Source organism: Kogia breviceps, chromosome 19 (genome assembly GCF_026419965.1).
Source record: "Kogia breviceps isolate mKogBre1 chromosome 19, mKogBre1 haplotype 1, whole genome shotgun sequence".
NCBI lineage: Eukaryota > Metazoa > Chordata > Mammalia > Artiodactyla > Physeteridae > Kogia > Kogia breviceps.
Window position 1 is genome coordinate 48603572 of NC_081328.1, and position 16208 is coordinate 48619779.

Here is a 16208-nt window from a genome sequence, read left to right on the forward strand (position 1 = left end):
ATCCTGGAGGGGCAAATGTCCCCAACCTGCGTGGGACCAGACGCCCTCCCTGTGGGAAGGAGGGGAGGGGTGGCCAGCGTTGTCGGGAAGCCCTGACCTTGAGGTGCAACAGCTCAGAAGAGTGACACCCCGATGAGGAACGTCACCGTGCTGCCAGGCTGGGACAGGAAGGATTTTCTCCCTGCCGGACCATCTTTAAACGCCGAAAGCACGCGCACGTCAGGCATCTTCACGGTGCCCCCGGGGTGGCCATCCCTCTGCTTGAAACCCCAGCTGTTTGAGCCAAATCTTTGTGATCGGTGGACCCACAACAGGTGTGCTGACAGGTGCTCGCCCTCTGGCTGGCTCGTCACTGTCCTTGACTTCACCCCCGCTCTGATGTCAGCGTACAGCAGCTCTGTCGTTCCCGTGGCAGCGGCCGCCAGAGTTCACCAGCTGGGGCGGATGCTGGACTGCTGGTGGAGATGGGGAGCTGCGATTCCAGCCAGCTTTGGTCAGTGGGCCCCAGATACCCCATGCAGGGCACCCAGGGCCGAGGTTCTTGTTGTGTCCCCACCCCCTTATCCATTGTGAGGGTGGAGTTCTTTCTGTGCCCGGTGGTTTGGTGAGGGCGCCTTGTGAAGTGGGCCAATAAGGGTGTCCAGGCCACATGTCCAAAAGGCTAATTTGAAAGTCCTTGCACCACGGGGCTCTGCATATACAGTTGGATCGGGGAGGATGGACAGTAGAAGCTGGTGGGATGGGGTTGGGGGTGAATGTGGTGGTTTGAGGGGGGAGGTCATCATACAACAAGAACAGTTGTTGGCACTGGGGACTCCTGACCTAGGTGGGGTAGCTGCAGTAGTAAGGTTGGAGGGAAAGCAGGTGACATCGTCAAGACATTTAGTAAGGCGCCAGTTGGATCAGCCATAAGCAGCCCACCAGCTAGCCTGGTGTCTCCTGTGAATTTGGAAGAGCCTGTGCCTCATGTCTGTCTGAATGAAGCTGGTCGGGGAGGTAAGGGAGACAAGATGACAAGGGCTTGTTCTCCTAGAGGCTGGCTGCCCGGCCATCTCGGCCTTCTAGAACTGTCCTTATCCTGAGTGTGCGTCAGGGAGATGGTTTAACATACAGATTCGCAAACCCCACCCCAGGATTCGGGTGGAAAAACCTGCGGTAGGGCCTGGCCAGGACTCATAGTCTACCATGATCACCTCCCCACCAGGTGATTCTGATGCAGCTGGTCCAACACCCAGCTGGTTTTATGAACCACTACTCTGGAACTTAACTGAGGGAGAGTCAGGAAGTGAGCAAAAGTGGAAGCTCTGGGCAGCACACTGGGTGTCACAAAGTGTATTTGTAGCGGCTAGAACTCAGAGAAATGGAGTTTAAAATGTTTCTGATGTTTGTTTTATCTGGGCTTGGCTTGGATGCCTCCAGTGATGGGTGTCTCACTACCTATCAAGTCAGCCCAGCGATTTCAAGACAATCCTGTAGAAAGTGCTTCTTTCCACCTAGGCCAATTTCTGCCCCCCTGTAATGTGTTCTTGGTGGTCTGGTCCAGGCATCTGGAGGCACGCACAGTAAGTACCACCCTCTTCCCCAAGCAGCTTGCCAAGCTTGTGGGTGTTTCTGATGGTGATGAGCACTGGCATCTGTGTAGGTGATGGGTGTTGCTGTTATTAGCCCCGTTTTACAGATGAACAGAGACTGAGGCACCCAGAGTTAAGAAACCGGTGCTAGGTCACACAGTCAATACTCTGAACCACCAGAGTACACTGTTCTAGACTTTTCTACCACCTGCAAGCCTCCCACCAAACATTCTTGGTTCCTTAGGACTTTCCTTCCTATGACCTGTTTTTGTGTTTTCATTCTCCTCCTGAACTCTGAGGCCCTTCTTCCCATCCTTAACCACTCTCTGCCTTTCTGAACCATATCTGGGAAGACATACCTCTCCCTTACTCAGATTTTCTCCTTATCTAGTAAAAGTGTAGTTCTCATTTAGTGTATATTTCTCATTAGGTGAATTCCTAATATTTCTTTTCTTTTTTTTTTTTTTTTTTTTTTGCCTCACCGCGTGGCATGTGGGATCTTAGTTCCCCGACCAGGGATTGGAAGCGTGGAGTCTTAACCCCTGGACCATCAGGGAAGTCCTCCTAAAAATTTCGATAGTTATATTTTGATTTTAGAACTTGCAGGCCATCCCGTTTGATCTTCACGCGTCCCGTGGGGTGGGAACAGGGTGGGTGCTCCTCCAAGTGCCTCTTTCACGCTGCGGCCGGCAATGTCCAGGTGAGGTCTGACCTGCGCAGGGGCTGGGCTGGACCATTAACCTGCTTGTTTTAGGCGTTTCTAGCAACACAGGTAACGATCACATTGGCTCTTTTGGTGACCACTGTCTCTGCCGACTCTGAGCTCACAGCCAGCTCAGACCCTCTCGTCTCCAGCTTTGCTCCTTCAGAGCTACATTCTCCCACTTGGCACTTGCAGGGTCGGATGTGGGGACCCACGTGTGAGTTGTAGATGTTTTCCCAGTATGCTTGGCCTTGTTAGATTTGGCCAGGGGTTCAAGCCTGTGAAAAATTTGAGCTGAAGGCTTGCATTCCAGAAGCACGGCTGGTTTTCCATCTCCTTGTGGGTGATTGAGTGCCGGGGACATCACATCCAGAGCTGATGGCCATGGATTCAGACGCTCATGTACTTGACTCACGGAAAGCCCACCAGGGCCCCAGCCTCTACTTTTCTTGCTTTAGACACACTTTTAAGACACTGCTTTGTGTGGGTCCCAGTCCATAGCAGTTTAGAAGCCGTATGAGAAAAGGGGGATAGGGTGCTGGGTGCTGTCAGACACAGACAGAAAGTTACAACTACGGAGGAAGCTATAAGAAGTACACTTAAAAACTCCAAATTATATCCTGGGGTCATTTAGTTTAGAGGAACTCTATCATATATATATACACACATGGTTTTTTTAGTGGGGGTCCTATATATCTTAAAAGCCCTTGAGGGATTCTCTATATTATAGTCCTAAAGATAATCCAGAGTTCTAACAAGGTCAAATTATATCTATTCTGTGTGCTCTCAGGAGACAGAGAAATGTTTAACTTTACACATGAAAGAGTAAGCTTTACTTATATGGAAATGTTCTCTCTGGCCATGCCAGCTAATTGGGAGCCCTTTTATAGCTATTTTTAAATGTTTCAAAGAAAATGTGCTAAACCGTGTCCCCGGGCCGTTGAATCTGTGGGCCCCGGAGAAAACCAGGAGCATTTTCCTGTTGCTGCGGAAATCAGGGGCCGCCTTGTCAGGGAGGAAGAACCAGAACGGGGCTGGGGAGAAGTGGGAGGGTAGGATGAGGGGGGCTCTGTTTGAGGAAGGAGGACGGGCACGAACGCAGTGAAGGTGTTGGGCCTGGGTCAGGGGCATTTGGGACGCCTGGCTGGGGTGGAGGGGGCCAGATCCTGAGCTGCTGGAATGTTCCCAAGCCTGTAGGCCAGGGACTGGCCAACTGACTTTGGTGAGATGGTTAACTGAGCGCATTTCTGGGCCCCTCCCCACTGAGGCAGAGGTGGGATCGTCTGGGGTGGGGCGGGCCCCCAAATCTGCATCTTAACTAGCAGTTCAGGCAACCCGTGAGGCAGGTGACCGTGAGGCTATGCTTGGAGACTTGCTGATGCCCACAGCACAGGGCCCGTTGCAGATGCTCAGGTGGCCGAGTTAGAACAGTGGCTGTAGCCATAGTGCTGGGGAGGAGGAGTCAGGTGGGGTGGAACCGGGGTGGTGACAAGGGAGCCTGGTTAGGAGGCTCAGGTGAGACCCTTCGACTGGAGTCCGGTCCACCTGGCATTGGAGCCCCTGGTTTGGGCGCCACCCAGCCTCCTTCGTGGTCACCTTTCTTCCTTATCGGCCTGGGGTACCCTGGAGTCTCCATTGAGAGGTCAGAAGGCAGGAGGGCTGCTGCGGGCCTGGCCCTTCCTGGTGGCCTGGGAGGGGGTCTGCCTCGGCTGAAGCGTCATCTGAACCACTACCCAGGTGACCGCCGCGGGCTGGCTCCACGCACCGGGGATGCAGAGGGTGAGAGGAGAATGGGCCCAGTGTCCTTCCCATCTGCCGCTCTGAGTGGAGCTTCTGTAAGGACAGGACTGCGGCTTCCCGAGGGCTTGAAGGCAGCCAGCACAGGCCAGCCCGTCCCGCTTCAGGGGGGCAAGATCAGAGGGCCCGAGAGAGAACCTGGACACTCAGAACACTGGTCTCAAGTCTGAGCAAGGAAGGGCTTGGAGGTGAGGGCACGGGGCAGCTGGGGACACGGGCAGAGAGCAAGGGTGCATCTGCCAGTTGGTACGGGGTTTTCAGTTCCTGAATGAGGAAGCTGAGTCTAATTTCTGGGCTTTATCCCTAAGATCACCATCCAGATGTTTCAGGTTTTCATCCATTTGCGTGTCTCCAGGAAAACCACCTGGGCAGCATTGGGGTGCCCACCCCAGAGGGCCTGGCTCAGGGTATAATGGGTGGCCGAGTGGGTGGGGACCCTCCAGAGTGGGAGGGGCTCGTGCAGGTTTTGCTCATTGTCACCAGTTAACACGGGGCGTGAGCCGGTGGCTGCAGGCCCAAACACAGACCTTGGATCTCGGGGTGCAATTTTCCCCATTCTCTACAGACGAAGAGACATTCACAGCTCTCTCCCTCTCCTCACCTGTTTGGACACCCCTGTGGCCATTCCCAGGGGTGGGAAAAGCTCAATCTCTGACATTTGGGACCCAGATTCAAACCCAGCTCCTCCCTGTGAGCTGGGACAGTTACTCAGTTCCTGCACTTCTATTTCTTGGTGTGGGGAGATGCTTTCATTTCTCTTGGGTGTATACTTAGGAGTACAATTGCTGGGTCATATGGTAGATCTACATTTACCATCTTATAAAACTGCCAAACTGTTTCCCAGAGCGGCTGCACCATTCTGCATCCCCACCAGCAGCATGTGAGGGTTCCGATGTCCCCACATCCTCACCAAGTCTTGTCGTTGCCTGTCTTTTTCATTGTAGCCATTCTAGTGGGTGTGAAGTGGTATCTTCATTTTGCATTTCCCTGATGAGTGTTGGTGTTGAACATCTTTTTATGGGGTTTATTAGCCATACATAAATCTTCTTTGGTGATGTGTTTATTTCAACCTTTTGCCTATTTTTATAAATTTATTTATTTAGTTTTGTCTGCATTGGGTCTTCGTTGCTGTGCGCGGGCTTTTTCTAGATTGTGTTGAACGGGGGCTACTCTTCATTGTGGTGCGCGGGCTTCTCACTGCGGTGGCTTCTCTTGCTGTGGAACACGGGCTCTAGGTGCACGGGCTTCAGTAAATGTGGCATGAGGGCTCAGTAGTTGTGGCACGTGGGCTTTGTTGCTCCGCGGCTTGTGAGATCTTCCCAGACCAGGGCTCGAACCAGTGTCCCCTGCATTGGCAGACGGATTCTTAACCACTGTGCCACCAGGGAAGTCCCTGCCCATTTTTAAATTGGATTGTTTGTCTTCTTATTATTGTAAGAGCTGTTAATACAAACTGATGCAAGTCTTTTGTTGGATATGTGATTTGCAGGTATTTCCTTCCAGTCCTTGTCTTGTGTTTTCACTTATTAACGATGTCCTTTGAAGTGCAGAGGTTTTTAATACTGATGATGCCACACTTATCAATTTCTTGTATTGCTTGTGCTTTTGGTGTTGTATCTAAGAATCTTTGCCTAACCTGAAGTCATGAAGATACAGTTGTTTCCTTCCAAGCGTCTGTAGCTTTAGACCTTACCTTAAGGTCTGTGATCACTTTAATTTCTGTATATGGTATATAATTTTGTATATGATGAGATAAGGGTGTAAATTAATCTTTTTTGCATGTGGCTATCCAACCGTCCCAGGAACATTTGTTGAAAACGCACACAAAAATGACTCTTTCCCCCATTGAATTGCTGTGGCACTTTTGTTGAGAATCTCAACCATTGTTTTTAATGCCCCAGCTTTCTCTTTCTCCTCTTGCTTATCATGGTGGTTGGCAGACTGGTAGAATATGATATTAACCGCATTTCCACATGTATAACTGCATCATCATAGTTACCAAGAGCCAGCGGCTATGTGACCATTGGTCAAAGACAAGATGGTCTACCCGAGTAGCAGCTGCTACCTGCCAGCTGTGTGATTTGGGTCAAGTTTCTTAATTGCTCCCTGCCTCAGTTTCCCCACCCCTGAACCAGGGGTGCTAATAACTCCTTACCTCAACGGTTACTGTAAAAAAGATAAGCGGAGGGCAGCCCACACAGTTAAAACATTAGTTGTTCCGTTGATGCAGTGGTGTTTCTGATGACCAGCATTACTTTGGTCTAAAATTACTCAGCCTGGCTCCACACATCCTAAAATAGAAGAAGGGAAGGGCTACCCACGCAGTTGAGGGGTGCTCCGTACAGATTGCAGTGCCTAGGAAGCAGCTCCCATAGCCCACACATCTGGCCGTTTTTGACATCAGCTGCAAGTGATACTCTTTTTTGGTGTGAATGCACCTTCTTTAGGAAGGCCTGCTGGAGCACGTGTCCCTGACTGATGCCAGAGATGTGAAAAAAGAAATACCACTAGCTTAACCTCCTCTCTGGTTTGCACTGAATTCTAGTACAAACATGCACGTCAGCACATTGACATTTGTACTTGGTTCCACCAAGTACACACACACACACACACACACACACACACACACACACACACACACACACACACACACACACACACACCCCTTTCCTGGCAGGCTCCTCCTCCATCACCGCTTCCTCTGTAAGTAGTTCTCTCCAGATGGCCAGACATTTGCATCACCCCCACCTGAACCCTAACTTGTCTCCTAAGGTGGAGTCTTAACCCCGGCACTGTTGACGTCTGGAGCCTGGTCCCTGTTTGTCGTGGGGCCGTCCTGTGCATCTCAAGACGTTTTGCAGCATCTCTGCCTTCATCCACTGGAGGGAGGGGGGGTGTAGCACCCCCCCTCCTTCCAGTTGTGACAACCAAAACTGTCTCCAGACATGGCCACATGTCCTCCTGGGAAGCAAAACCACACCCCACTGAGAACAGCTGCCCTGCTGGGTCTCATTAAAGGCGTGTGAGACAGAGATCGGGAACCGGAGAACAGACCCTCGTGGGCGGGTGTCAGGAGAGTGATCTGGAGGGACACGTCCCCCAGCTTGTCCCGCACTCAGAGCCCCGTGTGCCTTGTCTCCAGGGCCTCACTGTTCTCGGAACGCTCCCGGCAGGGCTGTGCAGCTTCCTGCCCTGTGGGCTTGCCGTGAAATGGCCGTAGCACCTGTGGCTCCTCGGCCCTGGTGCCCTTGAACCGCCGCTCTTGGTTCGCACCACCTTCTCTCCGAAGCCGTGTCTGCAAAGGCCCCCGACACGGAAGGAAACGCGGAGAGGGCCCCTTGGCGGAGCCCCAATCCCAACGACGAAGGCTTGCTTTTGAGGCAGAAGCACAAATTGCTACACGTCCGAGAGAAAGGAGCCCTGCCCCTGCAGAGAAGACAGGACCTCCAGCAGTGGAAGAGCTTGCCCCAGCGCTTGGCCGAGGAGCTGAAGGCAGAGCATCAGGAGGCCCCAGACCAGCGAGTCCGAGGCCTGGAGAGGCTGTACTTAGTACCTCTGCTTTGGGGAGGCGGTGGCGGGCAGACTGGCTGAGGACCATGAAGCTGACTCAGAGGGCTCGACCCAGCAAGGAGCAGCCAGGTCGCCCAGGGCCCAGGGGAAGCACGCAGTGGCCATGCGGCAAGAGAAGGACACAGAAGAGCTGGTCCGACAGCAGTCCTGGTGCACCACGTCCCGGAGGAGAGCGGTGGACCAGGAGAGGCAGGGAGCCTCCAGAGCCACAGGCCTGAGTCCTCGTCCCCTGAGCCCACGAGAGAGGAGTAAGGGAAAACACGTGCCTTCAACGAAGACCGGCGGGGGCCACCGTCCCGTTGACCCTGGGCTAAGCAGAGGGACAGACTTGGGAAAGCTCTTGGCTGCTGTAGGGGAGGTCAAATGCCTGGAGGAACAGGAGACAGAAACAGCCCAGGATGGCAGGAGGCAGCTGGTGAAGCGAACGGCTTGTCTTCAAGGCCCGAAAAACCACTGTTTGGATCAGAGCCCCGAGGGCAAAGCCGACGACCTGGAACAGCTGTGGCCAGTCGGCTTGACCTGCAGAAGGGGGGCCTCACTGCTGGCAAAGCTCTGTGACAAGAGCAGGTGGCAGGGAGAGCTAGAGTTTGCCTCTGAAGAGTTGTTTGATACCAGCCGGAAGCTGAAAAAACACCTGAACTTGCACCTGGATCTCAAGCCCGGGATGGATCAGAGCCCCAGTGAAGAACAGGGCTTTGAGGAGACGCAGGCGTGGAGAAGGGAGAGCCAGAGAAAGAGGAATGCAAGAGAAGCAGAGATGGACATGGTGCCCGTGGGGGAGCCCGCGAGTCCAGCGGGGGTGGACGTCCACCTGACGCCATCCAGAACCAGCTTGAGAAAGTTACCAAGCAAGCTCAAGAACCAAAACTCCCATAGGATGGCCAAGTGCATGGTTAAGAGTGACAGTAAACCGTGGTATCCCGAGGCAGGGACATCTGTCAATGAAGAGAACCTGATCTCGTGCAGCCCCAAATCCAGACAGGAGCCTCCCCTACCGGACGCGCTGGCACAGAGCTCCCTTCAGCTTCACCCGCAAGAACAGGCAGACAGAGGTGGCTTGACGGCATCAAGGCAGAAGCAGAAAATGCAGGTGGAGCAGAGTAGACCAAAGCAGCTGGACTCATTCAAGCAAATCAGACACCCCAAGATGAGCTTGGAGGCCGACCTCCAGACGGAGCTGGAAGATGGGAGGAGGGCACAGAGGCAAGCTTCTCTGGCTCATCGGAAGCCTGTCTCCCCTCTAGACCAGGAGAAGAAAGGACGGTATGACCGCAGCCCCACTTCCCCCTCCGCCAGCATCGTCGATGATGACAGGCACAGTCAGATGATCCGTGACCTTCAACAGCAAATTCTAGAGCAAAACAAGTTGCACAAGCAGTTCCTTGAAGAAGCCAGGAAACGCTTGTGAGAGTTTCAGACAATATGTTAAAAGCAAGACTCCTGCCCCTGGTAAATACATCACTGATAACTGAGCGTTCTGCCGGAACTGGCACCCAAGTCTGTGCGATTGTATTTGCGTCATCTGCTCAGAGACCTGTAAGCCTCTTTAAAATGGGCCATCAGTCATCCTTCCATCCTTTGGAGCGAATTCCTCTGCAGGAATCGTACTTACTGCCAATCTTGCCTTTAAAACTAAGTCCAATTCAGGAAGACTCCTTAGCACGAACGCGTGGGGCGCGGTAGGAGGGTCTGGCCATTGTAGCACAAAGGTGTGTCCTGGAGCTGAGGCTGTTTTCACATGCCACTGCACAGATGGAAACACCAGGTACATTTAAGTGCTTCAGATGTTTTGGCGAAATAAACATTGGACTTTGAGGGGCATCCAAGGTCAGACAGGCATAGTTTCAAAAGATACATCATTTGTTGCTTAGCCAGTGGCTGAGACGTTAATGGAGAGATTTAACAAAAATCTTTTAGTCTTTCAAACCAACATCATTTAATAGGACATCAGTAACATTCTTATAACTTTAATATTAGAAAGCAGGAGGGAGGGAGAAAGGAGGGGGAGAGGGAGGGAAAGAAGGGTGTGGAAGAAAGAGGAAAGAGGGAAAGAAAGGGGAAATGGTTCCCAGCAACTCAGCCCTATAGACTCCTTCTGGGGCTGGCAGTGATGGGAGAACCAGGGTGTCTGGTAGGTTCCCTACCCTCCAGCTTTACCTCTGACCCAGAAGCCTTGGCAGTCATGGAGAACCTACACTGGGTGGGGTTTTATCTGCCTGTTGCATACTGAGGGGTTGGAATGGGGGTGGACAAACCTTTTCTGCAGAGAGCCGATAGTAAACATTTTAGGCTTTGCTGGCCATACCATCTCTGGCAACTACTCTACGCCTGCCTTTGCAGCTGGAAGACAGCCACAGACAACGCATAAATGAATGGGTGTGACCCGAGTTCCAATAAGACTTTATTTACAAAAATAGGTAGTAGGCAGGCTTTGGCCCTTGGGCCAGAGCTAACTGACCCCTGGACTTAGCATACAAAGGAGATGTTTCCTCCCTCCCTCCCTCCCTCCCTCCCAAGGACCTCAGATGCACTGGGTGGGATAAATCCTCTTCATTCATATGTTGGCATCATTGGGCCATCAATGGCCTTTTTCATCTTATGTATGTTTGACGTCATAGCCCAGCCGTGTCAAAGTGACCAACGGAGTGAAGGGAGAGTCTGCCGCGATCCCAGCCCATCCATATATAGACGATATAATGAACAACTGTGAGCCCACCACCCAAACCCAAAATCTGGAATATTTGCCGAAAACCAGCTTTATCTGTGCGCTACTTCCCTCTTCTCTACGCTGTTCCTCCTTAGCCATATCGTACACCCGCTGAACTTGGGAGTTGTCCCTGCACTTCGCTACAACCCGAACACAACCTGTATTGTTTAGTTTTGCTTCTGCTTGAACCCTAGAAAAAGGATATTATACCACGTGTGGTCTTTTGGAAGCGTTTTTGGACCCAGCATAGTTCGTTCATTCGTGTCACCCGTAGGTGTCATTTTTGCCACAGCGTCATAGCATGTGACCCTCTGAGCCTTCTTTCCATAGCTGCTTCTGTTCTGTGCCAGTTCCCCAAAAGTGAACTACATCCCTAAAACATTTGGATCAGAAGGCCTGGCATCAGAAAGTGCTTTGGGAATGTTTGAACACCACAGCTGAGATGTAGGCGTGGGAAAGGTCCCATCCCTCCTTTCCTTCCCATTTTCACCTTTTTTTTTTGTCCCTGGAAAATGTTGACCTGATATTACACTGTTTTTCCTTTGCAAGTACTGAGTGACAGACACTGCCCCACTTAACCGGAGCTGGACAGTGAACAACACACACACAGGACGTGTTCTAGTGGAGGATATAGGTAACAAGTGACCACGATGACAGATGGTGATAGAGGGATACTCAGAGAGGGGAGGTGACTGACCGGATATGTGTCTCTGAGCATCCAGCCCACAACCCCTGAATGCGACCATTTGTATGGAGCAGTAATGGCATCCCACAAGGTGCTTTTTGTTTTTCAGTTTTGTTTTAAAATCAATAGCTTGAGTGAGGAGCCTTCTACCATCTCACGTCTCCCTCATGTGAGTCTCTGTTGTCTGTGGCTTTTCCATTTTAGGTGGGCGCTGGCCTTTAGTGGGTGCTCAGCTGGAATTCCCATCTGTCGCCATGGGATCACCTCGGTCTGAGGGTGGAGGGGGTGCCGTGGGATCACTGGGTTTAAAGCCGTGGCCACGATGGGACCCAAACACTGAGTAATGAGATCCTCGTGACTCGGGCTGGAAGCCGCAGTCTAATGAAGGGGCAAGCCTGCCTTTAAGCGCGTTATTTTTGTTTCCACTTTCAAAGGGCATGTTTGTGGCCCGTGTGTTCTAGGTGAGGGATTGTCCCTTCTTGGCCACACTTGAGCTAAAAGTAGGTGTGGGGGATGGGCAGCGAGCCATGGTGGAGGCTGACTCAACTCTGCCTGGACGGTCACTCCCACGTTGTCCCCTGGCAGCTGGATGAGACGCCCTGCCTTTCCCCACCTGTCCTGCAGAAGGCTGAAGGCGGGCGGGCCAGGGTACCCCCTTGCCCACGTCAGTGACGTGGGTCATGAAACAGCCCTCCAGGACGAGCCCCGCCCACTGCCCGCAAGAAGAGCTGACTCTCCAGTGACTCCCGATGGAGGTGTCACCGGTAACTTCCATCTCTCATTGGTATCCAGGGGGTGGGCTGGGATCCCAGAAGACGCTGCTTTCACTCCCTGTCGGTCACTTTGACATGACTGGACCATGGTGCCCGGGGCCCTGGGACAGCGCCGCCCGGAAGGGTTCCGCCCAGTACTGCTGCGGGGCAGTGGGGACCCCGACACGGTGGCTCCTCCTAAAGGGTCCTTCCCCACGTGTCCTCCCTCCCTCCCTCCCTGCCTCATGGGCTCTTCCTCTCTAAAACTGCATCTTCTAGAACTTGCCCCTGGTTTTGTGATTCATCCCCCCACTTTTGGGGGCAGCTACCCTGTTCCTGTTTTACTCTGTGTTGTCAGGTCACTTCCTTGCAGCCCAGCCAGTGAGTCCTCCCCAGACGGCAGCCGCTAGGGAAGGCGTCCGTGGCTGGCCTGCTGGCGGACAGGCCCTCCGTTTGCCCGAGGGATCCACAGGCGGAAGACGGCACCGGTGGTGCCTGCCGCGAGGTCCGCTGTCCGCAGGCAGGTGCGGGCCAGCAGTGACCTGCGACCAGGACCAGGACACTTTGGAAGCAGGGACAGAAGAGGGACTGCTCCAGCCCTGGAGGGGCCAGTGGGCACCCTCGGTTTGGACGTGACCCTGCGTTCCATGTGTGCTGCTCTGAGGGTCCTTATGCCCGTCCCCTCCCCTGCCCGGCCAGGTGCGAGGTTGTAGTGTGTATGAGAACATCCAGAATCTCAGAAATGTAAAATAATGGGAAAATAGGTTTTTCAAGTTGGGGTGGAGGGCAGGGGACCCTCTTTCAGGCCATGAGATGCGGGCAGCTTCTTTTTTTTTTTTTTTTTTTTTTTTGCGGTACGCGGGCCTCTCACTGCTGTGGCCTCTCCCGCTGCGGAGCACAGGCTCCGGACGCGCAGGCTCAGCGGACATGGCTCACGGGCCCAGCCGCTCCGCGGCACGTGGGATCCTCCCGGGCCGGGGCTCGAACCCGTGTCCCCTGCATCGACAGGCGGACTCTCAACCACTGCGCCACCAGGGAAGCCCGTGGGCAGCTTCTTGACTGTACGTGATGGAGACATGATGGAGAGCTGATGGCAGAGTGCAGCCCACCCTCGTCCTGGCTGGAGACGGGAGGCTGGGTGGACTGCACACCACACACCACCCGCTCCAAGGGGCAGCTGGGCTGCCACCTGGGCTCCTACTTGCTAAGCTAACGAAGACCAGCCGAGGAGAGGGGCCGTGAACCACCCAGCCTGCACACCCAGCTTGCCTCCACACTGGCAGCCGGGAGGGTGGCTCTGGGGTCCCAGCCTCTCCATCGCTGCCCCTGGCTCCTGAGAAACGCCGTGCATTGGAGTCGGCCCAGAGACCGCACGCCTCAGCGTCCCACGCCAGGGTCACTGTTGCTGCTCCGTCCATGCGGACGGGGGCCTGGGCCACAGGCCCGGCACTTGAGCGTTTGCTCCCCAAAATAAGGCAGCCTGGAAGGGGAGGCCTGCCGGAGGTCACAGCCCGCCAGCAGCAGCGCGAGCACAGGACCCTTGTCTGCAGCCCCTCACTTCTTAGCTGTCCGTCCAACCCCTGCCTCAGCCTGTGAGTGGGGAGGGATCGTGGCAGGGGGGGTGGGAACCCTCTCAGCATCTCTCCCTCCTGCCCCCGCTCCGCTCCGGGCTCCAGGCTTGGGCTTGCAGGACTGAGCTTGGCTCCTTCTCGGGGTCTTGGCGGAGAAAGTGCAGAGCAGCAGTTCCCTCCACAAAGCCGCACTGTTCTCAGCAAATCCTCCCAGGAGCGGGGATGCATTTTTTTCAAATGATTCAGCAGCACGTGAATGGGAAGGGCCCAAGCCCAAGGCTTCGGAGACCGTGACCAAGGCCTCTGGCATGAGATCCTGCTGGGCCCCCGGGGAAAAGGGAGGAAAGGTGGCGGGGCTTGAGTCAGGCGTCCTATCTGGGACCTGGGGGGTCGGGAGGGCAGCTTGGAAGCTGGGCGGTGAGCGCTGCAGCTTCTCTCTGCATCACCAAGGCGCTTTTAGAGATGTTTCCCTCCTGCTCCCAAGGGGAGCCAAAGCAAAGGGACAGGAAATGGAGATGGGAGAGCTGGTCTCCATGGAGACGGGGCATCCAGTGGACAGCGGCTCACGTGTACGTGCTAGAATCTTGAACAGCACTGGGCAGGCCTGGCAGATCCCCAGGTACCGGGCTCATGGGCAGCGTGGACCAGGGCTGGGGTTGCACTGCTCTTTCCTGTTGTCTGTCCTGCACCCGACCCTCTCCCTGCCCCACCCTCAACTCCTGAAAAAACACATCTGCTCTGAGCAGTTGTCATTCCAGGCGTTTTTGACCCTGGCCTGAGTCACACTGGCCAAGTCTTGCCCTCGCATTGGACACCACAGCCCTGCCGCGGACATCTGTTGGCTCCTGGGGTTGGGGAGGTTTGGGGGACCTGGGGGTGGGTCTGGTCTCTCACAGCTGCTACAGGGATAGAAGAAGCCCTCGGTTTCCTGCAGCATCACAGGGCTGTTTTTAATTACTTCATTTCCCTGAAAGCAGCAAATTTGGAGGAGGTCTGCTCCACCCCTGGCTGAACAGGCCCTGGCATTGAGGCCAGGGAAGGCAGAGCTGAGTGCCTGGGGAGAGCCCCCAGGGCCATGTCTACCATGGGGCAGCTGGAAAGGTGAAGGCGGGGTGCACAGTGAGGCCAGAGGGGCAGGTGGGGCTGGATGCTCCCACGGCCTTATGGGCACCAGGCCAGCGCTGACGCCATGCATTCCTTGTGACATCTCCCAGGCTGCTCGGCCACATCCCGTTTCCACGTGCCGTTCTGTAGGGAGGGGCGTGTCCCCGAAACCTGGGGAGTCCCAGCGGTCTGCAGTCGCTGTGAGCACGACCCTCTTTCTAAATCATCATCCACCCGCCCCCTGCCCCTGTAGCTGGTGCGGTCTGCCCCCCACCCCAAAGAAGCAGATGCAGCCCATTGCAAAGGCTCACAGTGTCTTTACCGTGCTCCCCACAGCCCACTGAGATGGTTTAGTTACTTGCAAGCAGTTAGGGATCCCTCAGTAATCCAGAGCAGGGCTCTGAAAAATATGATCACTTCGTTACAGGTTTCATGGGGCAGAGCAGCAGACTGTGTGTCTGGGGTGTAGACGCAGGAAGCGGGGCACCCCTCATTTTCTGACTCTACCCTTAAGGGTTAGTGGTGGCTGAGATGGAGGCACCCTAGTCCACCCTCCACTGGGACTTGGGGCAAGTTCATCAAAATTCAAAAGGTAAGGGGCCTCCGCCAGGTCAACCAGCCATATGGTGTCATTGTGTCCACCCTAAAGGGACAAGAGACTCTCATCCCAAGAGGCGGCCTCGGGATGTAGCTGCAGGCATTAAGCGAGGACTTTGGTAGCTCTGTGATTTGAGGGTGTAGATGTCTACCCTTGCGGTGCCCCTTCTCTGGAGAGTGTAGACAAAGAGCGTGGAACCCTCCGGGCCCCCCCAGGTACCCCAGCAGTGCAGAGCACACCTGGAGAACTGGAGGTCCGAAGCCTGGCCTGGAGTAAGTGGAGGCTGGATCTCGTGTGGGACAAAATCGTTGCTTTCTGAATTCCTCTGAAATGGTTGGCGTGTAGTTTTTCCCAGAGACAAGGAAACGGACCAAGTGACCCTCTACTCTCAAACCAGGGCTCGCGTTCCAGGCACAGCAGCAGAGGGGCCCCCACCCACTCTTGATTGGGGCCAGTAGGGTCTTTGGTAAATGTGCCGGCCAGTCGAAAGCCCCTGACCTCTCCCGCACGGTGGATGGCTTTGAGACCGTGTGCCCCTCACTGGAGGGACCACTGGGCATTTTCCACGAGGCCGTGACCAAGACTGAAGAGCAGGGTGGCGAGGTCCGTGTTAATGCCTGTCTCGCTGGGCGCCCCTTCCAGATCTGAGCTGGAGGCTGCAGTAGGTGGGCGGGGAGGTGACGGTGGCCTCTGCTGATTCTGAGGCACCCTTGCCACCCTGAGTCAGTGCATACACATAAGGCTCAGAGGGTTCAGGGGGCTGACCTTGGATTTAGACGGATGTTTTTCTGAATCCTGGAGATTCCCGCACCTGTTGCAGGCAGACCCGTTGGTGCAAGGCCGTGAATGTCTAGAAGTCAGAGGCCTGCCATCTACAGTTTTACCGTGCTCTGGGGTCGGGAGCCCATGTCGAGCAGCACAGCCCCGTTGGGAAAGATCCTACAGGATACATTCGTACGTGTAGCACATGGCATTCCTCTGGAGAGGAGTTGGGCCCGTGGTAAGACAGTCAAGATAATTCAGTTTATTTCAGTGTGAAATAAATGAACTTCTGACAGGCAGTTCTCTTTCAGGGCCCGGCTCCCCCATAGACTATGTCCTTGGCTTGTTGTTAATCTCCATTGCTTCCCTGATAAGGTCTGCAGACATG

The 16208-nt window shown here is 54.4% G+C and overlaps 2 protein-coding genes across 2 annotated transcripts in view; both read left to right on the forward strand.

Annotated features, from left to right (window-relative positions):
- Positions 1-16208, forward strand: part of TIMP2 (TIMP metallopeptidase inhibitor 2) — a 50962-nt gene that overhangs the window by 13937 nt on the left and 20817 nt on the right. The gene's annotated exons all lie outside the window — the stretch shown is intronic.
- Positions 133-11167, forward strand: CEP295NL (CEP295 N-terminal like). Its single transcript, XM_059047478.2, is given in 3 exon segments — positions 133-493; positions 7361-7644; positions 7646-11167. Coding segments are annotated over 3 exon segments (2049 nt in total). The 3' UTR covers positions 9050-11167.